The sequence below is a fragment of the Halichoeres trimaculatus genome, unplaced genomic scaffold (genome assembly GCF_033239565.1).
Source record: "Halichoeres trimaculatus isolate MK-OKI-2021-1 unplaced genomic scaffold, fHalTri1.1 fHalTri1_scaffold_10, whole genome shotgun sequence".
In the NCBI taxonomy this organism is placed as follows: Eukaryota; Metazoa; Chordata; class Actinopteri; order Labriformes; family Labridae; genus Halichoeres; species Halichoeres trimaculatus.
The window spans coordinates 24729661-24756904 of NW_027437187.1; the positions used below are offsets into that span (position 1 = coordinate 24729661).

At 40.4% G+C, this 27244-nt stretch overlaps 1 protein-coding gene across 3 annotated transcripts in view; it reads right to left on the bottom strand.

The window, feature by feature from the left end:
* Positions 1–1734: 1734 nt before the first annotated feature.
* The window catches only part of shisal1b (shisa like 1b), a 130006-nt gene continuing 104496 nt past the window's right edge, over positions 1735–27244 (bottom strand). For 2 of the 3 annotated variants that reach the window (XM_074678031.1, XM_074678030.1), the window contains 3 exons: positions 21087–21306; positions 15881–16094; positions 12268–12574 (listed from right to left, as the gene is read on the bottom strand). In XM_074678031.1, the coding sequence (XP_074534132.1) occupies positions 12268–12574; positions 15881–16094; positions 21087–21153 (588 nt within the window). In that variant the 5' untranslated portion in view covers positions 21154–21306. Of the gene's footprint in view, positions 2865–12267; positions 12575–15880; positions 16095–21086; positions 21307–27244 lie in introns of those variants that run through there. The other variant, XM_074678032.1, reaches the window with a different exon arrangement.

The window sequence follows — 27244 nt, forward strand, 5'->3', positions numbered from 1 at the left end:
CACGTACAGGCTCAGCAGCTGCCAGATCACTAGGCAGAGATGCAAGATTGGGATAGACACCCCTCTCTTCATGTACCTGCCGTCTGTCCACCTGGTCCTCTCACACCGTCACTCATGCACAGTCTGGCACCAGCAGCTGCTTTGTTTGAAGAGATTGTATCTCAGTTGTTAATCAAGGTTTGGACATGAATAGATTTCTCTTTAAATGTAATTATAAAGCTGAAACAATAGGTTGCTGTGTTCTTTTTTGCATAGCAATGCCTTACATTTTCTAATTCAGGGATATTTCATGGAAAAGCTACAGATCTGTGTTCTAAGGTTTGCTTAAAGTTTTCAAAGACATCAAAGTTGTGAAAAGCACACAGCTGGTGCTTTCTGTCACTTCATTGACAAAACAATTTTCGGATTAAATCAGAAAATAAAGGTTAATCAGTTCTTTAACATTTAATCTAAAAATTAAACAACTGTTAAGAGAGACTTTTAAAAAGGAGTATTTCACTAATTTCTAGGATATCTACTGCTCCTCTGATACCTCTTTAGCAAATCTACATGATCGAAAGCTCAGAAAACACTCATTTAAGTTTCTGTCTGAAAAGATACTGACTCTTTAACCACCTCCCTAACTACTAGCCCATATTCTTCCAAACTGGCCAGCTCTCTGGAAGCCTCCCCTACTGTTGCCATGCTATAAATTTGTTTTTATTGAATCATCTTGCAATTCTCTGTTTAAAATGAAGGATTCCTAAACATTGCTGTGGGTTTTGGACCTGGACAGTTTGAAAAGAGACAAGACAGCAATGAAGAATAGCAGGACGTTTCTGTTTGGTGACTGTTGTGGATGTCGTGCTCTTTTCAAGGACATTTGATGGTAATGAACTGTGAAAATCTGATCCCTCTCTCTCAATTCTGGAAAAATTTCCAACAAGCCTCTCAGAGCAGTCTGTAGTTGCATCTTCGGGTTATTTCAACAAAAGTTAATCTCACGTTTTGACAGCCAGCATTTCAAATCAAGATCTGCTTTTCGAATATGGCGAGCAAAATACAGACCCTTCAAGCTTAAATTCAGATTTGGGTGTGAATAACTACTTGGAATAAGTTCACCACTGAGGTCACTTTTTCCAAGCAAAGCATGCCAAGCATCCCTACTCTCTGCTTTTTAGTGGTTTCAATTTCAATATGTTAATTCCAGATTTGGGAGCTCTTTTGGAAAATTCAAAATTCAAACTTAAGACACTAGCATATCAGGACAATATGAACTGAACAACACATGATAAGTAATGGATCCATTTCTGAGTGATTTCAAAGGCTACATAAACACCAAAGGAGAGCTTTTTAGCTTTTTGTCAGTAAACTTAAAGACACCAAGTTTTGAGCTGTTGGTTGATTTTGAGCTGTTGTAAATTTTAACAGACATATTTATTAATTTAATGACATTACTAAAACAAACAGTTAACCAACTACAGAATTTCTTGGCAGATGGATCAATTATTAAAATAACCACGAGCTGCGCTTCTCAAGTAAAAACTTTGAAAAGGGAGCATTGTTTTCTCGTTCCTCCAGACAGAGCTGACACTGACGTTGATCCAGCTCTTTACCTTCATGTTAAATGTGAACTGAGCAGAACACTCGATGAATACCCAGAGATCATTTGGCTGCTCTCCTGACTTTGACAAACAGTCCTCCTTCCTATTTAAGCTACTGTACATTATTGCTGACAATGGAGGGGCATTATTATTATTATTTTTTTTTCATTTCGTTTATGGCTAGCCACTTACAATTGTCTATTAGCAATGTGGGATGTAGAGTGCTGCTTGTGAAAGAACAAAATGGAGATTCATTTGCATCATATTGCTAATGGAGCTGTTTTTCAGGCATCTCCGGTAATGTGGAAGGGCAAACAAGTCATCGTATGAGGTTACTCCGGCAACTGTCTCCCACTAAACTTAATAAGTCATGGTCTATAATGGGCTCACAGGCTTAGAGCCAGGGGTTAAGGTCAACTTAGCATAAAGCATCCCTGATCCTCATGAATGTTTGGGTTGAATAACTTGAGTGTCAGGATCCAAAGTTTCCTCACCAGCACAAGCCAAAGAGGAAAATCTCAGTGATGTAAAAGATCTACAGTAGTACCACTGTATGGCGTTGTGTCCTCATCAAACACGTCAAAAGACAGAGAAACCACTCGCTTTGCAGAAAGGAGACTTAAAAGATTTTCTACAAGATAGTGTTTTTCATCATGGCTGCAGAGACGTTTTGTGTCTGGATTCAGCAAAGTAACAAAAACATACTACTCTACGTGAGATGCTCAGCATCAACCTAAGCTGTTACATGTTCAGAATGTTAACCGCTCATATATTTCTCTGACTAGTTCACATAAATAAATCACCAAATAGATAACCCACATCTGTCTCTAACTGCTACTGAACACAAACTGACACAGCAGTGTAATAAGCATGTTCTATCTAGAAAGATGAGCATTGTTTGTTTAAAAACAGGAGGCCCTCCTCGCTTGCCAGTACAGTTTATCCAGTTCAGCCTGGATTTGTTTGGGATACTCCAGGCCTTGGCAGACACTTCTTTTAGGGATCACTGAACACCTGTGAGCGCCTGAATGTGTCCATCGCTCTTCAGCTGTGGCAGCAGAAGCAGAATGGTCCTCTGAGTTTCCATATCTGTCTGTCCACGGGTGTTTTTGTGCTCTTTAGAAAGGGTCAGTAGTCACTTCTAACTACTACAATATGGCTAGCCCACCACTGGTGTTAGTGTCTGTGGTCCAGAGAGGGGCTTCTGTGAGGCATCGTCCCTGAACCACATAAGGAAACAAGGTGTTGCTACTCTTCGGTTTGTCCACCCGCAGCATCTCTCTGCAAAAAGAAAAACACACAACTTAAGATTAGTGTCTGTTCTTGGAAAAAGTTTATTTTTAAGCCCAAGCACTTCTTTTGCTGTTATGTGGAAGCTTTCAACCACATCCAATGGCTAACTCTAAGGGGACAGATTTGAACAGTAGTCATGGTGATGGTTAAGCACAAAGGTTTCTAAGAGACTACGACCGTGGACCTCCATTCAGAGAAAACTGAAGCAAACTTTAACAAAAGTAGCTGTAATCAATGAAATGTCAACCCTTTCTGATCATATTTTTGGTGAAAAACACAAAACTCTTGAAGAAGACTGAACTGTCTGCACATTTGTTCAGCAGATTTTCATGGCCCCTACGTGCACCTCTTAATCACTACTTTCTTTTTCTCTGAGACTGTGCACAGGTATTTATTGGCAGTAAATTTGTTCAAAGCCATGGTGGTAAATTTTCCTCTGATCTGTTGCAGCACAAAGAATTTCTGTCTCGTGATAACAGTTGTCTGCACTGTCTTGTAAGAGATTGTCTCTGGCCTTCGTTTCCTATTTTGGGCTTTTTTTGGAATGGTTTCCAGTTTCATTACGCTGCTTAAGCTGGCAAGAGACAGTATTAATACAGATGACAGCAGCTGTTTCTGAGCTGGATGTCCTCCAGGGACTAAAGTAATGAGATCCCAAAGAATGAATTTCGACTTTTCCCTGTGAAAAAATGATAAATCACTCTGTTTCAATTTAAGTTTTTTCAGTTTTAGATGATACAATTTTTCTCATCAATTTAGTGTTTTAACCAAATTTCAGGATCCAGCTGTAGCTAAAGAGAGTGCCTTTTATACTCCATTCAGACAAATGGTGTGATCACAGCAGAGATGGCTTGATTCCTTTTTTTGTCAGACATCTTGGCGCCAGAGACTGAAACAAGACCTGACCCAGCTGAACTGGACTGGTATATGGATCTGGTCCAAGGTTGCGTCTGCGTTCCTCCCTTGGAAAAACTCTTTTATTTTGAAAACCAGACCAATGCCAGTCATAGCACTCAGCTGGAGACAAAAGTTGAAAGGTCCTTGACTAAGAATGAGATTACATCTTCGAAAGCTTGTTATTCCTCTAAATTTGGGTGAGAGTAGCTCCAACACGACTTCTAAATCATCTCCATGACACTTAACATGCACTAATTAGGGCCACTTCATTTAGGAGAAACTTTTTTAAAAACCAAGAGAAACCAAGAGAAAGAGAGAGTTAAAACAATCAAGACATAACAGGCAGACATTCAGGGTGAAGTACTGACTTCTTGTCTGCATCTCTAGTTTCCTCTAAGTTAAAAAAAAGAAATGTGTGATTTTTTTTGGAGACTCCTGGATTTTATTGAACAACACAGCACAGTTGCAGGGTTGAAATTGTCTCGGATCTCAATGTGTTTGCTGTGTGCTTCACAACACTTATTGATTTTTATAGAAAAACGTATTGGCTTAAAAATCAGCTCAAGGCCTGAAAACACAAAGACTTGTAAAATAGAGCAGCTTTGCCTTTCAAAAAGCAATCAGATTTACAGGAATATTTTACACGTCTGTAATTCTTGTAAAGTCTTAAAGCCTGCCTCAACTCTCTGAATCACATCAGTCGCTCCCATTTCTGACGCCCAAAATGATTTAAGCTTCATTGTTAGAAGGAAAAACAAAGTTTCAACCTCTTTTTGATCATGTACTGAGATAATCATACGTAATCAGCTGGGTGATGTGTCATCACTGTTTGTGCTCATTAATACTAGATGCTCTTAGAATTTGAAGTCAGCCTAATGCGCTCTTAAACCATACAGAACACAGTTTATGAATAATGATAGATCTCGTAAAAGATGAGAGATAAATCTCTAAAATGAGATTTGCGTTTCCTCTCTTGCTCCTGGCAATGCCAACCTTTGTTGTACCTGCAGAGAGCTAAACCTGTTCCCTGGCTCTTTATCTTTAGCCTGCAGCAGAACTCTGAGCCTGGCTGTTTTTGTTGCATGTATGATGTTAATTAACTCGCACCACATGGAGCGTGTTGCTTTAATTGGACAAGGTCTTGGCATAGCGCTCTGTGGACAGGCAGGCCAGGAATATTTCGTTTTTTCAAAATTTATAATTCTATTATAGCCACTGAAAGCCAACCAATGAGTTCAAAGATGGATGTGAATATGCAGGAGACACGGCGAGGCTTTGATCACACACTGACGGTTGGAAGCAGCAACGGGGGAAATGAGTTGTGAAATGCTGTTTGAGCTTCATGAGTGTTGTTTTAGGTGTTGGTGCTGGTGTTAGGGAACCAAAGCGATGTTACAGGCAGACTGAAAGCATGACAGTGACTAAGTTTACCAGACGAGGTGATAATGCTGAGTCACTGAGGTCTGACAGTAAGAGTGTTACGATGCCTGGTGAGTCAGGTATACGATGGATGTGGTGACAGATGCCGCAGCACATGGACGGCTCTATCCAAGCTTTAGCTCAGCCGATAAAATGAGCCACCGCCCTTGAGAGAGTAAGAGGAAACTGGCACGAGATGCAGCTGTAATGTAACACCAAATGATTAATGCATCATCAGGAGACTCTCTGACATGTTTTGTTGATAAGCTGTTGCACCATTTTTTAATTTTGCTCAACATTTCTAACCACTTTTATCTGCTGCACTTCTGGCTGATGCTCGGGACACATAAAACTTAAGATGAGTCACCCGTCCATTCATCCATTAAATACGCTCACTTATCCTTGAGAATGGAGGAGGGGGGTTGAACCATCCCAGCTGACAACTGGCTGGTCGTATTTTTAATTTTACCACCAACCATGAGTAATGCAGCAGCTTATGTTTTATCTTGACTACACAGCTGTTTTTGCAAGTCTTCATCAGCCCTGACTAGTGACAAATGTTTTACAATGAAATATCAGCAACAAGTCAGACAGATAGTTTAAGTCAAACTTCAGAATGGAATAAAAAGTAGTCAATAATTTTAGAGACAGCCCTTTAAAATTGTATTTTTTAGATGCTGCTATGAAGCTACTGATTTACACAAATGACTTGGGAAGGAACTGCTTGGAAAAGAGGGTTGGTAAAAACTGGGCACTCAGGGCTTTGATGCTGCTTCAGACTTTATGAGTACAGAGCAAGAGCTTCCAGGAACAGCAGTTTACTGTCACTGAAGTGTTGTACAAGAGCCCTTCTTAGATTTGTGAAGCCAACATTTATCTTCTCTTTATTCACCTGAACTTTTCTAAAACTGAAAATGGATAAAGAAGCAAACTGGGTGGCCTTGCTCTGTCTGAAGGTAACATAGTTTCGGCAGTTTTTTTAAACCTTTTCTTCTGTACTAAATGATGTATTCCAATTTCCTTTCAAACTGATAAATGCTCTCTCTGGGGTTGGAAGATGGATGATGTTATTGTCCATGCCCCCACCTGAGCACCAGAGGAAAAAGTGTTGCAGTAGTGTAAACCTGAGCTGCCCTGATAAACTTCTGAGGCCCCTTTTACACAATGACGTTTCATCCAAAAACGCTAAAACGCAGTGATAAAAACATGCGTTTACACAGAAAGGGACTGAAAACGCTGCAGAAAGAATGCCAGGCCTGTAGGTGGCACTATAACTGTCATGTCCATAAGTGGATTTTGGTAGATCTCCACTGAAGAAGAGTTGAGCAGATCATCTGGTGTATTGGCGAATACTAAGTGCAGACGTGCAGCAACAGATGCACATTTTGTTGAAAGGCAATTCACGTCACTGATGTATCGTAACAACGGTACTGTTGTACTAATGCCAACCTGTGGCTCGCGAGCCACATGCCACTCTTTGCCTTTCGGGTGCGGCTCTTTGATCCATTCAATACTTTTATTATGAGTAGTGGTGTACCAATCAATCTAAATCATTGATATATTGATGTTGTGATCAGTATTGATCAATACTTGGGTGATGAGATTGATACTTAAGTTTCAGTTTCTTTTCTCTACATCGCATGTGTGCTGATAGCTATCTAGCTAGATTGATGGATGGATGGAACTTTGTCTTTTCTGCTGTAAAAACAGAAATTTGCCTTTGACACAGCTCCAAGTATGAATTGAAACACACAAACACAATAAATGCCGCTTCAAAATTTGGAAGTGTATTGATTTTCATCTTATGTCCTTTCGTTTATGTGTGAGAGGAAGTGTGTGTTGGGGTGTAGCTCTTTGTAGCTCTTTGTTGTTTGTCAAAAGTTTGCTTTTTGGGTCAGCTAGAACACTGTTTCCGTGTAAACGCGAGGCCAAAATGCAATAATACTTTTGCGTTTTTGTGTAAACAGCCCCTGAGACTTGTTTTTTATTTTTTTTCTTCATATCTGCAAAACCTGTTAATTTTGTAAGACTCCCTGCTTGTTCATTCCAGCCTGTCTCAGGACTGAACAACCAGGGAGTTGCCAGACTTCCAGACTAAATGATAAGCCTCTCCACATCATTGGGCTGTAAACCTTAAAACCTGTCAATCCGTGGTCCGGCTCTGCTCATTATGGTACAACAGTCAGGCTAAATACAATCCAGTTTGCAAACAGTTTATTAAATTTGAAAGTCACAGGGTGTTGTGATTTAGTTTTAGTGCACAACTTCCTGTCCTGCTCAATCTGCTCTGTGCAGGTTAGCATCTTGTTGCTGTGGCATCCTAGTGTATCTGGTCCAGAGGCCTCTGACATGTTGAAGCTAAGACACAGTCAGAATAGAGCAGAATTGACAAAGTGACTAGAACAAAAACATTTTAGATTTGATGCTGCGGTCAGACAGAATTAACCCTTCAGGTTGAAAATCTTATACTTGGCAAATCCAACTGACTTCAAACCCTAGCAATGAGATCTTTATGGTAGATTACCTGCTTTTCTCATTTCATAATCATGAGAGCCACTTAAGGTGCCAGCCCCAAAGTAAACCTTTATATAGGTTGTGACAAGTTGCTTGTACAGATAAACAAAACACAATAGCATAAAATGTATTTGCTCATTTCCTCTTGTGATGAACACAAATCCATCGGGCTGAACTTCACCCAAATCAGGACCACATTCCAGCCTGTAAAGCACCAGTTACGTTACTTCAGTTGTTTCAGGCTGGTCTAAATATATGAATGTGAGTTAAATAAAGGTTATTCACTGTGAGAAAGTAATAACAGTTTCCCAAGCCACCCACACCAAACCCAGCAGATCTGCATCAGTACATAAAGCCTGCTCACACTGCGATATGGTAAACAGTAATCCCACACGTGAAATGTCGAGCTGTACTCTCTCACTAAAGGACTCTGCAAAATGATTTGTATCTTCGGCCGACTGCCGGGATCTCTGCTGCATTGGATTCCTGAGTTGCTGCGCCACTGATCTGTTTATAGATGCTGCCTTGCCAGTTGTGGGACTTGACCCCATCTTTGTTTGTTTACATTTGGGCAACAGATGTTCGACTAACTGGACCCAGTTTTCTGAGCCATTTACCCTGCATCCTCTCTGAGGATTAAGATCAGTACAAATAAACCAAAAGCCATCTGATGACGCACTGTGTGGGCAACATCATCTGTGCTTTATGTCCTGTTTCCTCCATTGAGGTTCTTTCACACATTAAACAAAAAGTGTAAGTGCTAACTGTTGTGAGAAATGCTTATTCTAATCTTGTCCCAGAAACTGTATTAAGCTTCCAGCATTCTTCACTGCTTTTGTTCAAACTGAGCGATTACCTGAAACTATTCTTAGCTTTATGTTAATTTTGTCCTGTTTAATAAAACCAAGTTACACTTTTCATTGCAAACAGTGTTGCACAATATGGCCCACATCCATCCTGAGGCAGTTTCCATCATTAGCATGAATAAACATGAGCTTAGCACACTTTCATTTCCTTACTCAATTTGTCAATTGGCATTTATGGCGACTGAGCAGTCATCTTCGAGCGTACAGCTGGAGAGCTGCTTGTATGGGTCAACCCCACATGGCCAGGATTGATGAGTCCTATCATTCTGAGCTGACTTCATCTCTAATGAGCAGGCTCCATGGATCTGTCCAGTGTTAGTTAACCTTGTTTCCACCAGCAGAGCTGCCTCAGGATCCCTCTGCAGCATCCTCTCTCCATGCATGTACAGCTCACACAGTCCACACAGCTTCTGCAAGCCATTTGTCAAACTTCTGCCCACATTAAATTACCATTACCCAGGGGAGATATCTACCTCTAGGAAGAGACTCAGAGCTCCAGTTGGACAGATAGGGCACATAGAGACTGAGATGAAGAACTGAATGAAAAATTGACCGTGCAAAATCTAGGTTTGTTCAGACTCTGCTCTGTGATTGTGTAGCTGTAGTTTAAGTATGAACAATGTCTGCCAAAAGAGGAAAAGTTCCCTGCGGCTGCTTGGTGTTAAAGTTGAATCCTGGCATCGTAAATCACCTTGTATGTTTTAACAACAGTCACACGCAGCCATGTACACTCTGAGACTCCTGTGACCGCTTTCTAAGGCCATAAAAAGACAAACAGAAAAGACAGCAGATGGTGTCTTTCTTAAGAAACTACATGAGCAGTTTCTTTTGTGACTCAGAGACAACTAATTCAGGTCGAATATGAGTTACAGACCCCTGGAGGGCAGTGAAGCTTTCACACTATTTTGCTCTTTTCTATCCATTAATACCACAACCCCCTGATGAACTGGTGGACTTAAAACAAGTAAGTGTCTTTTTATAGAAATGAAAGATAGATACAGCTCAGATGCTTCATGGAAATGCATACAGTGGGAGGGCAAAGTCTGTATTTTTTGCCAAAGAGAAAACATGTTATGAAATGAGTGAGAGAGCAGAGTCAGTGTTGTATTTAAGGAATCCATGTTCACGAGGAGCTTGATGCTCAAGCTTTCTCCTTGGTAGTTTGGGAATACTTTGCTGTAGATGCTCTAATTCCTCTCCTGTTGTCTGACTGTATTTCTGAAACGTTGCTCTTTACATGACAAAACACAAAGTACAGAGAAAACCCAACTTAGGCTACAGTCACAGTGCAGCCCTGAGTGCTCAGTTCCAATGTATAGCTCAATTCTGATTTATTGCTCACATCTGGTTTGTTTGTTTTTTTCATATTACATCTTTAAATGTGGCCTGACTGAACAACTCTCGCTCCTGAAGTGACACGCATGCTCAGTTGAACATTAATGACTTCGGACACAGAACTGTGTTTTGGGGTCTTGTTTTCTTAAGTGTAACTGCTTATTTGAGCTCGCTTTGCTGCTCGTATGATCCCTGCCTGTCTCTCCCAGCACCCCACGAAAAAAAAACACTCTTCAGTTTTACTTTCCCTTTGCTCTGTGCTCTCCTCTCTCCGCCCCTCTTATCTCCATCTCCGTTTTCTTCCGTGTTTGTGTTCTTTGAGCGTGACTTCTGCTCCAGAATGACGTCGAAGATGCAACCTGGCTGTTCAGACCTCAGTTTGATTCAAAAAATAAGATACATATTCGATTCAGTACCACATTTGAAAGTGGCCTGAATCTGGTTCAAAAATGTCAGATTCAATGTGACTTGTGCTGTTCTGACTGTCAGAAACAGATAAAGGACACATTCGAGCAAAAGAATCAGATTCGGTTCACTTTGAACTGCAGTGTTAACACAGCCTGAGAAAGAGACAAAAAGAGTCCCAGAAAGGTACTTTGGATTTCTTTGAGCATCTGTAACATTCACTTCATTTCCAAACAACACCCATAACTTAAGTCTCTGCTGTGTCATTATCCTCATCAGAGTAGAAAGAATCAGATCTAACCGTCAGCACAGGATTATGTAACACATCCTACAATATGACTGTCAGTTTAAGGGGTGCCATGATTAGTCACTTAATAGAGTGGTTTGACAACATATTTTCATAATTCTCTGAGTCATTATTTAATAAATTATGTAGTAATATATTCTGTCCTCCAGCCTCTTGCATGTAAAGCTTTCTTTTACACACTCTTCGAAAGCTGAAATACCATTTTGGGTTTAATGGGGCTGTGAGGAGTTTGAAAGTGAGCTTGAAAAAGTCTCTCTTCTAGATATATGCCTGATCATAATCTACACTTTAAAATGAGATTATCAGCGCCAATATTGCTGTTACACATTATTTTAAACTGCTACTTCTAAGGTTCCTGGTTGGATTGACCAGTACCGGATTGATTTACAGTACGTCTAGGTCTCTGTGACATTATCACACCGACTGATGAAGTGTAGTAGTGAGAAGAGAAATGAGTTCTATGACTAATTTTGTAGTGATGGTAGACACAGGAGGCTAACTGTCGGACAGAAAAAGGACAAAAGAGCAGAAGAAAGCTAAATGGGAGAGTGATACAGCCTGAGCTATTGGCTAATTAGCCTTTAGCTTGGGCTGTATCACTCTATCACATGGGGCTGAGCTGTTTATGATATGTCCATTCTACCCAGATGCAGCAGTTATTCTGCAGTGGTCTGTTCAAACTTGAGAGTCTATCACTAAAATGAAGGGTGAGGTTACGTTAGCTCTGCTTGGTAGATGACTGGCAGGACATAGCTAACCAGAATTTACTACGTTACACATTACAGACATGTCTTAGAGCACCAGACTGCCAGCTGCGCTAAATATATACAGCTACTAAACTAACTACAAACTGACGATATTTACTTGATGTCACTTTAGCCTACAGATATGTCAGAGCACAGGGCTGCTAATAGCACTACATATAGCTGGCTGCTACAATGTTTGCTTGATGTCATGTTTCGAATTGTAGCGCTACGTTATTGTACTGATAAGTTCCTTACCTTGGCAGGTTGTATCCAGTAAAAAGCTGTCTTGTTTGTTGCAATCCAATCTCCATTTCATTCTCAAACAACTACATGCCTCGCTAAAAGTAATTTACGACGTGTGCGAAGACTCTATGCCACAAGGTGGCAAGGGAGTGCAATTAAAACAGATCCTCCTCATAGCATTTTTGAGTTAACATTTAGTTTTAGAAGATATAAACATAAAAAACTTTGTATATGAGGTCATAAGGCTGATTTTTAAGTATAAAATGACAGACGGCAAAACAATTGCACCAATTTAACATCACTAATTTAAACAGTAAAATGAATCTCTGTTCTTTTTCAGTTTGTTTTCCTGTATTTAGAGAAGCAGGTTGTTAATGTCCCCTTCCTGTGCTGTGTTGTTGTTGATCTGAGAAAAACGATCAGTTTGGGGTTTTCCAAATGACTGCAGCAGCTGGACCATCTCCTCCAGGTACCTGTCTGTCTCCTCCAGCTACCTGTCTGTCTTGTATAATTATTTGCACATTTCCACTCTCCCATGTAGACACCAGCTGTGCTAACCCATTCACCACTCAAAATCTGTATTCCCTGACTCTTGCAGCTTCACAGCAGACAGGCGCCAAACTCGCCAGTTTGACAGTAGTCATGTGTCTGACAGTGACTCACCATGCTGTGGATGTGTTGTAGGGTAGGAGCGTGGGGCTGTGGCTCTCCCCTCTGAGACTGTGTCTGGGCTGGTAGTGGGTGGGGACCATCGGCTGGGCTTGAGCCTGGGCCTCACTCTCCTCTGGCATGGACCTGTGCCACTGACTCCTTGCCTTCTTCAGCCAGCGTCCTCCCAGACCCCATTTTTCCAGGTAGACTCGACACAGCTCGTAGTTTATGGCTGAGTAGTAGAGGAAGTCTAGCGCCAGCAGCACCATGACGAAGAAGCCGTAGATCCACACGCCAACCAGGGCTGTATAGTTGCTGTGAGATACAGACTGAATATTAACACTGAGTGTTCTACATGGCTGCCACCCAGATACCCTTAGGCTGAGACTCTAAATCCCAGAAGCTGCATGAAAGCTGCCAAGTGTGAAAGTTTGCTGCTCATGTGGCAAGACATTCATAAAATCCTCCCTTGATAGACTTGTACAAGTGATAAACATATTTCAAAAAGCCCTTTTTATACAGTGCATCTTACACTGGACAAAGGAGAACCAAATAGCTTTCAAGTTGTCTCTCAGCGCTCATATTTAAAAAAAAATGACAATGACTTGTTGCATTCTTCCACTTGGAAATTTTCCATAAAACTACAGCAAGAAAACTATATTTGCTAGAGCAGCAAGGCTTCTTATTTCTGTTGGTCTGTTTTGCAGAGCTAAGGGCATCGAGATGGGTAATTTCAGACAAACTGAAAGTGATCCCATCCCATTTGGATGCCTAGTTTAGAGGAAAAAAATGTATTATTGTGGTCTAACAGACGGAGAATTCACCCTTAAGAGGTAATTCCGCGTTCTAGTTTGACTGCATTGATTGAGGCTCTTAAATAAATTTGTGTCCGAGTGCTTCTCGCTCAGTCAGTCAAAGAGAATCCACTTGTGTTCTGAAATGATGTGGCCTTCAGGGTATTTATCGGAATAAATGACTTAAAAATGAACATGTGAGCTGTTCAAATAAGCACTTAGGCAGGTGAAAGTCACTCCTGCACTCAGATGTAAAAGTATGATTAACTGCATTTACCTTGCCTCACCTCTGAGTCTGAGACATTCTCCTATAATTTAGTTAAATGTCTCCTAATGTACTTTTTGAAGGTATTAGACTTCCTGTACAGAGCTGAGTGAACCCAGGGTGAGCCCAACCACTCTGTGTGCTCAGTGCTTTGAGAGACTGATCTTGACCACACAGCTTAAAGAAATCTCGTCTAATATTTAACCCAGCATCCCCAGTGAAGAACAGCAAATGCAAATGATTTTTCTCTCTCAGATGATTCGTCTACTTCGAATCTTTTCTGACTCTGCAGCATCTACCCTGTGCTGAACCCCTCAGAAGACTAACCCTTTATTCCTACCTTGAACTGCAGTAAATGTCATGCTATAAAACCATCTCCACCGTGTAGCGTGAGTAGAGAGCAGAATTATGGCCAGTTTAACTTGCTAGTGGTGGTAAATATCAATCCCACAGTCCTAACACCCAGTGAGCCAGGATGAAAGAGAGTCCCGACAGGCTATCTGACACTAAAATGAAATATCACGACCTGCTGCAGGGCAGTGTGGATGGTCAGAGACAGAGGCATGCTGGGAGGGCATTAGTACAGAGAGCTGTGGTTTGGAGACCTAAATCTCCCACTGAGCGCTCACACAGGAAAAGAGGCTCATTTTCTGTGTCCATCACTCAGCTTAAAGCTGCATTTACTGCAGCAGGTTGGTGTCTTCTTGTGTGTATGGATGGATTCTGTCATACCATGAGGCCTTTTCTATAAACGTTAGGTACACAGGAGCATGTTGTTTTAACCTGATTGCATTTTTAAATCATTTTAAGTTGAGATTTTCAACACACTTAATGAAAAACCTATCTCTGCACTTTGCATGGCATTTACAAAAGACATTCACAGTGGTTTGAATAAAGCTATGCAGGGTGGGTCACTGGATCATCCTTATCAACAATTAACCACCCACACAGGAGTCTGCTTGGGTTATGAAAACACACCCAGGGGTCATTTTATTGGCCATTTTGACTGTGGAAGAGCAGATGTTCAGCAAAGCAACAGTAGCAGCTCAAGTGTTAAGGAAGGCTGGATGCTGGAGTGCAGGAAATTTGTGCAAGCAACACCGTATAAGAGTGTAAGCATACAGTCTGGGCACAGAAATGTCACTAAAGGTAAATTTAAAGTGCCGTTCAAGTGAAGGATAAAAAAAAAAGTCTACATACAGGTTGGTATTTGTGGATTTGAAGGGCATTTACTATGAATAACACTAAAAGTACTTTAATCTTTCATTGACTACTGTACTATGATAGCACTCTGTAGTGGTCCTTAACATAGCAGCAAGCACTCAACACCTGCTTTTGTGAGCTATCGTGCAGAGGTGCTCCTCTCTTACAACAACTGCTTTCAGCACCTGCTCTTGTCTGTGCTGCTTTGAATGCCTCTGTAGGTGTAGATCAATGTCAACAAACCCTCCGAGCAAGAGGCAAACGGTGTCAATGAGAGCGATGCTGTCAAGGGAATGAAACGTTGGTGTGCAGGCAGACTTAAATCGGATGTTTTCATCTCATCTGAGGGAACGTCATGGGGCTGAAACTGTCTGTTCCCCCATAGATCTTCACATGAAACTCTACATGAGATCTATCCTGTCTGCATAATTACTTTCACAAAGACAAAAAGAAGTTTGTGTTGTTGGTTTGTGCTGGAAAACAGGTTTTGATGTGGATTTAGTGGGAAGTTCTTCTCCAGCCTAAAGAAGTGATTAACTGCTGATTGTGTAAATGAAGCACTGAAGTTTAATAATAAGGTTCATTAGCACTGGTTCAAGTACACAACTTGTCTGAGAGAGTTGTTTGTTGGGCTTAAATCTTCAGTCTCATTGGTCACAGTCTGTAGGGGAAATTCATTTGCCAATCACAAGAGTTTGTGTGTTTACGTGAAACCACAGCATCAAAACGGATTGTGGTTTCAATCCTTTTGCGAGGCTCGATCAAAGGTCGATACCTCCTGCTTGACCTTGGAAATCCATTTTTTAGAATCATGATGTCAGACAAATCATTACATTTGGTAGGGTAGACAGCGAATTAAAAGGTCTAGTCCCTGATGTGTTTATCCTGTTTAGTCGTACAAAAACATACATTCAAAAATTGCCTTACTTTCTGTGGAAAGTAAGGCAATTTGTATTTGGTGGATTATTTTTTTAGTGCAACAATGATTCTAAATCTTATACCATTAGAGAGCCTGTTTAATTCCCTTTTAAATGGAAGCACATTTAATCACTCTGTGGAAGTCTGTCAACATAAAATGCCAAACATTCTGATGAAAGGATCTATTAACCCCAATGAGCCTGTGACTGGTAGACCCATCCTTCGATTTCCTTATCTCCTTAAATCAACAAAAGTGTCTGTCCATCAACTTCAGTGCTTGGATCTAGACCTGGTTGTACATGTTTTAAATACTTTCTTTTACTTGAATGATAAATTTAGCCCAGCAGCCTTGCGGGGGGTGTGCGATTTCTGAAGTCTTCCTTGGTCATGATGAAATAACAGGACTTAGTGTGATCACTACTTTATTTTCTTTGTACTTACTTGTGTGCGTAACCGTCTGAGGTGGTCGTGAGGTTAATCTGCATGACCATTTGGAACTCGGTCTCGTTGCAGCAGTACTTGAAGGCGGTGTTGTTGTGGTAGCAGCAGAACATGTAGGTCTTGTTGTCCGAGAGGCGTGGGCAGTGAAAGCCGAAGTGAGGACGACCCTTTTGGTCGTCGTAGGGTTCACACACACGGTAATGAGCTGACAGGGCTGCAGTTTAGAGAAAGACAAAGATTTCATTTTAACATGTGTGCACTGTTAACAGCTCTGAGAGGGAAAGCTTTTAACTGTAGCATCCAACAGAGCACAGAGTACATTTTTGTTTTCTTTCAAAGCCTTTGAAAAGAAATGACAAGAGAGAGTACATAATTATAACCTCGTGGGAACAGAAACAACAGTGTTCCTGCAAAATAACCAGATAAGAAGCATCACATTCAGCATCCAGGCCCTGATGGCAAAATCTCTGTCACCTTTTGTTCCTCCAGGAACACAATAACCCCAAAAAACATTAAGTGCATCCAACTTTGCAAGTCATTACGCAAATATGAATGTCAGTGCTTCTGCCCCTGAGACTGTCTGCAAAATCTGTTTTGTCAGAGCTATATTAAACATTCCTAGATTCTTTTTTGTCTGTGCTGTAATGGGTCACACAAGAGGAGGTAAGAGCAAAGGGTATTTTTCCCTACAAGCAGGACTGCAGCAGTCTCATCAGTCATCTCCAAAGGTTTAGTGACCCTGAAAATGCACACCCTGTGTCGCTTCAGCAGCCAAAAAGAAAGTCTGACAGAGCTTAAAACTGTGAGGGTTTATTAGAGACGATACTTTTCTCATTTTCATTCTTCTGTAGCTGTGCATTCAAGTCCCTGCAGCTTTCCCGTGTATTCTTTCAATCTCAAAAGGAAGACAAAGCAATGTTTTTATAATAGAATGAGACAACCAATCAAATTATACTTGAGGAAAAACACAGGAAGCTGTGTAGCTGCTTCATCTTCTTGCCAGAAATCACAGTAACTGTCAGAGAAATTAGTATAATATGTGGAAATTAACCGGGCTGATGATGGTTACACCCATAGCTTCAGCAACCTCATAACTCATGGCATTTAAAGCTCCAAAAACCAAAACCAAAACAACAAAAATCAGAGTTTTCCTTAAGTCTGACCCTGTGCGCACAATCGATTCAATATTATTACAGAAACAACATCAGCAAAAGTCAGTAATAAAAACACTAGTTCATTAGTATCCTAAAATACTCTTTTAATAATATGCACCGAGGAGGGCATTATCCACTCAAAAAGATGAACTGGTCTGCCTTTCCTGATAAGACCAACTGTGAAACTACGTCACTATTCCTAAATCACTATGATCTCATCTTTGGCATTTCTTCACTGCAGCGTCTTTTTACTGAATTGCAGAATTGCTGATAAGTTGTTCGCTGCCAAATACTAAAACTGGATGATGATATCATCCAAACTGATGTCTAAATCAAGCTCTATTTGTGTGTCATCAACTGAATCCTTCATGAAAGAGCCTCTTTGATTTTTTCCCCCTGCTTGATCATTTTTCAGCGTAAACCAAGTGTAATGATGCCACTTCACATGAAGTGTGTGCAGATTGGTTTGTCTTTGTCTTTTGTGTTTCCTTTCATCAGTGCAGCCTACAAATCAGGCAGTGTGGTCAGTTAAAGTGCCGTAGCTCTGATTTACTTCAAGGTCCACTTATGCTGCGGGTGTGATAGAAGTCTGTCTGTAATCCCAGACGGGAGACAGATCAGCATTTGAAAGGAGAGGGAGTGCTTTCAGGTTAAAATGAGCTCAGTGTGGTCAGCCGTCCTCCCTTGGACACCCTTAACGTGAGCGGGAGAAGGGCCAAACGGAGCGAGACTAAAGGACACAGAAGGATTAGAAGTCAAGGATGGATATATATGTGAGAGAAAACTCTCCATTTGACCTCTATGTGGGCTGTACAGGTTATTTATTGTCCATAAAACCTCACACATAAAGTGGAGGACTGCAGATTAGGTGCTTGAATTGGCAATAAGGAAAAAGACACAACTGACATCGGAAGTAGACCATAAAGTCTGTAACAATGGTTTGGATTCAGCGAAGTCTCCGTCTAGTAAAATGAACAACAGCTGCTTCAATAAACTGGACTGTTGTAAACACACCCACCTGCTTAATTTCATTAACACCTCTTGAAATTTAGGATACAGTTAACAGCTTGGCTCTTGCACTACAGTATGTTTACAGCCTGCGGTCTGGGAACTGCCATGGCTGTCTCCAGCTCCCCTCTAACAACAGGCAACATCTGAGCATCAGTCTGTGCTCACACATCATAGTTATTTATTCATGGCTGCAATCACACGCACAGTTTGTTGTCCTTCTTCTGATCCGTCGAGGAAATGTTGGCTGTGCTACAACTGCATTTCACTCTGTGTTAAAGCACAAACAAAAGAGACACTGACTAAAAGACAGTTCTGTCATTTTTAGTTCATTTAAGCTGGAAAATCATTTCTAACCACCTGACCTTAAACTGCTTGTTTTGAGTACATGTCTTCTTTTCTGTTAGTAATACATTGAAACAGCTGAGGAGGAGAAGCCTCATAATGTATGCCACCAACGCATCACTCCTGCAAAAATTGCTGTTTTTTTTGGTTTTAAATGTGAGTTTATGTCATTTCACTCTGTTTCATATCTGATAACTAGAACGTAAATTTCAGGTAGAATAACTTTATGTGCAATAAAACTGACATACTGGAAGCTTAAACTACTAAAAGTACAACTAAAATCTAAAACACATTTTCATAAGAAAGAAGTGGAGGATATATGAACACTACTGTAAATTACCATGTTCATTACCTCCGCCAAGGAGATTATGTTTTTGGAAGAGTTTGTCTGTTATTCTGTAAACAACATAACTCAAAAGCTAAATTTTCAGGAAATGTTCAAAATTGGAGTAAGGAAGAAGTGATTAAATTTTAGAGGTGATCTGGATTTATCATTGTCAGATAGGGCCGTTTTCACCATATGTGTATATAACTTTACGATAAATGGTCAGATTGCCTTGCAAAAGATTACAAGACAAGGTCACCATCATTTCTGACAGATGTTGAAGTACGATCCAGATCCTGGTAATATTCTGGATACTAAGATCCAGAATATGCAATATTTTCTGGGTCATCATAATTTTCAACACTGTCAGGTAACAAATTATCGTAAAAACCTGCAACTAACACCAAATTGTAGCAGACAGTCTGTTGAAAGAGAGTATAACATTAAAGTAGGACTAAAGTGTTGCCTAACAATCACAATATGCTTGGTGGAGGTTTTGTGCTCTCTGAGTGCTTTTCTAGTTTTGTTCTGTTGTTCATTGTAAATTGTAATTTTATCTTAAAAAAATCACAAAACAACTGCAACCAGGGAAATTCTGTGCTTGTAATGATATGAACAAACTGCTATAAATCAAGGCTATCCTTGCAAAAATACAGCTGAATAAACTTTCACTTTAAAATTCACCAATCAAAATCAGTTTGGGACACTGTAAAATATTTATTTATTTACACAAGAAAACCAAAAAGACCAATTTCAGTTTCAACCAAATGTTGAAACTGAAATATTATATTGTCAGAAAAAAATAAATAAATAAATCTGCAAGTACAGATTTGATGCCAGCAACAACTCAAAAAAAAACTTGGGACAAGAACAGAAACATCTCCCATTCAATGAGGCTCAATTGTCACGGTTTAGTTTTATAACTGGGTATCAAAGGGACATCCCAGAAACGCCAGCCCTTTCAGAAGCAAGATTGGAAGAGCTTCACCACCCTGTGGAAGGTTGCAAGCGCAAATAGTTTGAAATAATGTTCACCAGCATAAATCTGGAAAAATGGAAAGAAAATGAGGAATTAACCATTTACAGTTCAAAACAACCCTGAAAGATTCAGAGACCCTGGAGAAAACTTTGTACAGAAGAGACAAGGCAAAAAAAAGAAAAGATGGATGGCAATTATCTTTCAGTGCCACCAGCATTAAAACAGAAATGACGCTGTAGTGGAAATCACTGCAAGGGCTCAAAAGCAATCGTCTGTGACAGTACAATTTGTTGCTGTAAGACAGAAAACAAGATGAACCACGTCTCTGCTGTGCTGAGACAAAACTAGTCTTAGGAATCAGAACTGAACATTTGTCTTTGGTAATCCTGTTGACCTCTCTTTAGAGAAGAGAGGGACAACCTGGCATGGTTCACTTCCTTTAAACCAGAAAGAGTTCAAATATTTCGTCTATAGCTACCCAAAAAGCAGAAAGAAGTTTCTCTTGTGAATTTACAAATAACTTTACACGACTGGTTCTGATTATTTCAAAGCTGATTTCAGCCCTAACAATGACTCTTCCTGTAATCTCAGCAAGAAGTTTGTGCCTCAGATTGAGCAAGCTCTCACTATTTCTCAAGATGTTTGTCTAGCCCACTAATCCACTGTATGTACTCTGTAACCATCATGTGGAAAGAGTTATGGATTATTAATATTTTCTGTCATTTGGATTCAAGGAAATCTTTAAATAACCTATAGTTTAAAAATTTTAGATCTTTCCTTCTTAATCTCAAAAGATAGCTGAATCTAGCCAGGTATTACACTCTCTTTTTTCATCTACAAAAGTTAAAGCAGTGGATTATTCCAACCTACTTTGTTCTCCTCATTTGCTGATTCCTCCCCACCAACACTCCATCCTAGATTTGCCCTATTCTGTCATTTAAAACTTGAGGTGGCATCTTTTCCCCTTGTGCATAATGTATATTCCATTGTTGCCTGGTACCTTTTGGGTTATAATGTACTCTCTTCACATTTTTACACAGCATGGCCTCATTTATAGAGCACCCTCAGGTTTAGGGCTTTCCCTGCCAAGAGCAAATTTTTAAAGCTATGAATGCTTTGAAGCTCTTTGGTGTCGAGTGTCTCTGGCTGAACTTTCGGCCATCAGATAACAAACTCAGTCCTTGAAATTTTGTCCTCCAAGGTTGTATGCCAAATTGAGTTCCCTGCACCAGAAAAAAGACCCTGCTTATGCAGATTGAGCATCCTAAATTTGTAGAAACTGCTCCTGGCATGCCAAAAGTATATCTCCAGAGAGTTCTGAGGCATCTGTTCCAAGAAAATAACTTTTTTGAGCCACACAGACTTCCTGATAAGCTCACTGTGAAATGTACAGACCTGCAGTGGACAGCAATAGGAAGATGACCGTCAGGACGTTGAAGGACTGCCGGCTGGTGATAGTCATCTTCTCCTCCTCATGTGGGAAGAAGGGAGGGAGCTCAAGGGGGAGAGGGAGGTGGGAGAGGAGAGAGGGAGGCTGCTTTTCTCTAGCTGGATGTAGGCATCCTCTGCTGTGTGAGTGCTCCTCTCACATGGCTGCTGCTTGGAGTCAGGACTCCTGATGAGAACAAGACAAGCAGAGAGAGGAAAGATTAAGCCATTTGATTAGGATCTAAGGAAGTTCCACCCCACTGTGTGGACAGCTTGTCTGGCGGTGAGCGCCCACGATACCTTCTCAAATCTGTCCTGAGGTCTACTTAATAGGGAGGCTTAGATGCTAATTTGAATGGAAATTGGCAGGGTGACAATACTGGGGCTCTAAGTTGTTCCATTTTTACATAAATCCCTTTTGTGATGACAGTTTTTATGCTTTAGACAGAAGGAGTTGTTGCGCTTGGATATCTTATTTCAAAGATTTTGGAGACATTTTATCCTATTATTTCAATACCACAATGACAAAAACTGTTATAGCCTGGCAACCAAAAACACATGGTGAATAATGCAAACATATGAGTGTTTCCCTTAATCTATTTGACTGTGCAGATTTTATTTGTCTTGCATCATATAATGAAATATATCTACCTTTTAGTGCCAGCAACCTGGAACTGTCATCTTGAGTTTTAGGAGACTGCACACCTTGCTCACATTACAGGTACGGTCAATAAATCTTCAACTTACATGAAAATTAATTTAGTTGTTGCTGCTTAAGTATCAATAAAGCATGCTCTCCCTAGTTGGAATTATTTGGTAATTAACTATAACACAGACAACAGGTCAAAAACAGGTCAGTGAGCTTACAAAACAACACATAAACTGGGTTTGAAATTATGACCACTTTACTTGCATTTGTTACCTCAAAATAATGTCAATCCCACAATACATTTGGGAGCAGCTGTGCAGGTGCAAACGGCTGTCAAAGTGCAGTCATTTTTCCATTTCTAAATTACACGTTTGCTAAAACAGTGACCGGTTATAGATTAGTAATGCCTGTTAAGAGGCACAGTGTTGACATGTGCCATTGAGCAGGCATCACTGATCCAACTCCAGTTCCAGTCAGTCCATTACTGATTCTACCAATCAAACATCAGCACGATATGCATAGCTTTCAGTGGGGGTCAGAGGTTGCAGGTGATGCTGGGAATCCACACATTACAAGAGGAAGATAGACAAAACACAGTTAAAGAGGCAAAGTGTGCCATCAGGTTTAATTCATTTTTTGCATTATGATGGAATAAGATGGTAATATGTATATTTCAGATGTTTGGCTCCTTTGTTTTTGCTGGATGCTCTCAAACTATTATTATTTTTACCTCATAACAAGGTTAAACTCATTCCCTGCAAGTTAACTTTCTAAACATATTAACACCCCCCCACCCCACCCCACCCCCCACCCCCTCTTGGTTTACAGTATTCAATATCAGGATAAACCAGTGTATTGACAAAGTGAAACTCAATCATTCATTTCATCCCTAACGATGCTATGACACTGATCTGTTTTAATTAATTGTTTTGACTGCCTCGCCACCTTCTGGCCCGGAGTCTCATGCACACTGTCGTGAAGACATGACTTTCAGTAACGTGTTAGTCTGTTTTGGAATTAAATGCAGATCAGATTGAAACAAATAGTCTTTGTTCAAGACAACTTTTTACCAGATACAACGTGCCAAGGTAAGGTATTTGTCAGCACAGTTACGTAGCGCTAGGGTTTGAAATGTAATGAAAGCACATTAGTATAGTAGCATAGAAGCTAGCTATATGTCAGTAATATGTAACATTAGTAAATCCTGGTTAGCTATGTCCTGCCAGTCATCTACCAAGTAGAGCTAACGTAACCTCACTCTTCATTTTATTGATAGACTCTCAAGTTTGAACAGACTACTGCAGAATAACTGCTGTATGTGGATTGGAATGAACATTATCACAAACAGCTTAGCCTTTTTAGCCTTTTTAGCCTTTAGCTCGGGCTGTATCACTCTCCCCTTAAGCTTTCTTCTGCTCTTCTGTCCTTTTTCTGTCAGACAGTTAGGCTCCTGTGTCCACCATCACTACAAAATTAATCACAAATCATTATTATTTTCCTGTATTTCTTTGTAAGACCCCATACATCTGCTTACAGATGCATTATAACAGTAACACAGCCAGAGGATGACTGAGAACAGATGATAAACGTTCTTCTCTTCACACTCAATACACATAAATCATCAGTTTGTTCCATTCAAAACAACTATACATATTCAGCTATGAAAGGATTCTTGGTAGACAAAAAAATGCTCAAAGTGCACTAAAAGTGTTGTGTTCTTAAAGGTAGTGATGCTTTTACCAAATATTTAATGAACTACACAACTTGCTCCATCAGCACAGTACATGCAGTTTTGATCGTAGAACTGCTGAGGAGCAGTTTGCTTGTAAATGATGCATCTTGGGAATTTGCGAATCCTTCTCCTTACAGTTGGGTATCATCATACAGTTACTGCTCAGTGCTGCGTCACGGTCACAACTCTTCTGATTCTAAGTGAGATTAATGGGGACAGCGGTACATTTTGCTTAGCCACGCTCCCTCTGTACTTTAGCAGATTTATTCCTTTAATAGCACCGGAGGGACACACACATAAAGCGCTCTGTGTCCCTGACTCACAGGTAAAAGGTGGAGTTTATGGTAATTTATTACACGCTTTGTCAATGAACCATTTGCATTTGGCAGTGACTTTTCAAAGTTAATAACGTGTGTAACACTTTGCAGCTGAATGTGACTTTGAGGCTGTTCAATGTCAGCCATATGTGCAAGAGGAACGTGGATAATAATTTAAAGGAGGCAATAATGAGACACCAAAGCTGCAGTGGTCTGAGTGGGATTTACACAAAGTAGGATGTTTAAACCATTTGGAAAATGTATTCTATTCCTTAAACCATAAAATCTTCACCTCCATGATTTATGGCATAAATTCAATTTCAACTTCATGACTGGAATCTTCCTTTGAAATGACCCCGACACTACTGAGGGTTTAAACTGCAAGTCTGTGCGAAGAAAGAAAAAACATCCTGTCTGTGGAGAAGAATTACAGATCCAAAGAGCTGAATTATTGAGCAGCCGACAGCAGCTGACAGCTGGATGGAAACCACATATAAGGAGTAACACGTACAAAGAAGGCCATAAATGTTCTTCTTTTGTTGTGATGAAAACAATGCAGTCGTGGATCACATCCAGTGTTTTGTTGCATCACCACTGTTAAACGTATTTCTTTGTTTCTTGAAGAATTTACAAGCTGTTTTGGCGAGCTATCTGTGCCAAGTGTGGTGAAGAAAAATCCCATTTGGATGATGATGAAAAACTCTAAGTTAAGCAATGTGTTTCTTATGAAGACATGATAAGTAAATTAATGTCAAACTGGTGTAAAAGAACCAACATGACCTCAGTGTTTCTGTGATAACAGAATCCTTATCTAGAATTCAAAAAAGAAAGTCCAAGTCTAGACTTGAACGAAGTGGACAACAAATTCTGGTGTCACTCAGCACAAACTAGCAAGGTGTTATATGTTACATTTCCTCCCTGATTCCATATCTGGTATTATAGGCTCTGCGTTTCTGATTTGAGGGATACATTCAGGTGTTGTAATGGTTTTGCAGGTCCACCTTTTCACGAAATGATACTATTCACATTAATGCACACACACAGACGGAAATGAACAGAAGCACAAAGGGAGACTGCATTTCCCTTTACCTGATACCTACCAATGGAATTTATGACTTTTCCCAAACTTAAATCCAGCAAAGACCCTTGAATGAACAGTGCAAGATAATTCATGTACCAAATGATCATCCTGGAGTTATTCTTTAGAGTCCACTGGAATAATTTGCATAATCTTCAAAGGACTCCTGACAGATGTCAAAACTCAGCACAAAAGTAAGGCAATTTGTTTATAGTACATTATTTCTACTGTAGGCGCTGCCCTGTTGGCTATGGCTGCCTTTTGTCAGTTTCTTGTAATTTTTTTCGTCTCTTTTTGGTTATCTTTGTATTTGGAGTGGATCATTACTTTGTATGGCTCATCTGTTGGTCATGGACACCAAACTTTTTGTAATATTTTTACTATTTTTGCTCTTGTGTTTGTCTGGAGATCCTACATGTAACCATGGCTGCATTGTTTACATGTGAAATCAGCTGTTAGCAGCCTGTAGCATGTCAATGGTAACTGGTGTAAGGCCTGATGTCTTCCCACAAGGTGAGGAGAAGGAGGTGAGGCCGACGTGCTGGTTCTCAGGCATGAGCTAAGAAGTGACGACATCGACCTGTCCTTCCATCCATCGTTATTGGGAACGTAAGATCTATCTCCAATAAGATGGACAAGCTAGCTGTGCTAATCCAGCAACAGAGGGAGTACTAGAAGGCAGAGTAGCATCTTGCTATTCACAGACATGGCTAACGGAGCTAACATCAGACACCAACGCCACATTGGAAGAACTTCACCTGCTGTGAGCAGACAGGATCCAGGAGACAGAGATGGAGCATGGCAGAAGAAGCTCAGTCCTGGACCCTGTGGAGGTGGAGGCTGGCTGAACTGGACAATGATGGACAAGCTGTCATCATCTATTTTCTTATGGACCTTTTTGCACTTTCTATACACTTTCTTACTTTTGTTTTCTTGATTGCTCCAGTGACTTCAATTTTGTTGTACTTGTTACAATGACAATAAAGTTCTATTCTATTCTATTCTATTCTATTCTATTCTATTCTATTCTGCTCTATTTCTACTTTGTAAAAATGCTTTTTGTTCTAAGATCTTATACCGTTGGAAGGCCTGTGTATTTCACAATGGTGCCACATTTGGTTCCTTGCAAATACATTTGTGGAATGAGCAGCAGAGTTCAGAACAAATTGCCAAATCTTCTCATTGCTAATGCCAAACAGCCTATTCTTCTGTTGCTACTGACTCTTGTTTTAAACTTCTGGTACCCCCAGGTGCTCATGGCTGCCTGATTATCAGCACCTGTGAGCACGGGCCCAGCTACAGTGGTCAGGAAGTGTAGACCTGCTCCAAGAGTTGGCACGAAAAGCCTTACATTTTTGGCCAAGTTTTGTTCCTGTAGCAAAAAGTTGCTGCTACTTTTGGTTAAAATTTGCCAGTGTATGTGGATGCACCTTATGTTGAGCGTTTAAAATGTCACACCTCTATTGCTCCCTTCTAATCCCATAAGGCCAGAAAAAAAAACCTTACTGGGAGAAGAATATTGTGCCGTTATAGGATTCAGTCATAAAGTACCAGGGTGGGGTAACAGTGGTGTATCATTGCTGTGTAAAAAGGCCTGTTGTCATGACTGAGTGTAATATGAGGATACAAAACCATTAGGGCAGAATATAAGTGTTCAGATTAGTATTAGATGTGGAATGAGCTCTGCTGTAGTCAGAAAATATCCTCAGATGAGAGCTTCAGGATTCACCACAGGACAAGCAGCCACAGTCAAAAAAAGGAATAGATGTAATTTGTCTGAACAGATGAGGTCACAGTGGACCACCTCATGTCAGGACACATTTTCTCCTGTGCTGATTTTGATTGTGTGTCTGCTTGGACACACACGAGTATTCAACATATTGACGCACAAAAACCAGCAGCAGCTCCGCAGGCTGTTACCTGACCTGATTAAAAAGAGCTTACTACTGACCCCCTAATAATCTGCTCCCTTTATCCAAGACACCATCAGTGAGTACAAGAAAATATCCCATGAACAGAACCCCTGGTTGGTTATTAATGTGTGTTGTAGCCACACTGGTGTGAAGTGGGGCATCGCTGAGGAGATACAGGTCTGTTTAATTGAGCTTCCATGGGTAAACAAATGAATGGATAACAACTAAAGTTGTGTGACACTTCAGAGACTTCTGTTTCCTTTCGATGGCTGCTCCAGCTCCAACTTGTTATCGTATTTTTTATGCAATCCCAGCAGCACGCTTTAATGGTTACGCACGACCAAACTCATGTATAAAGCTGTTGCTATGGCTCTCACAGACGGAATATGTATGCGGAGCACAGCCTGCTGTTTCTGTTGGATTCTTTTAAAAGGGT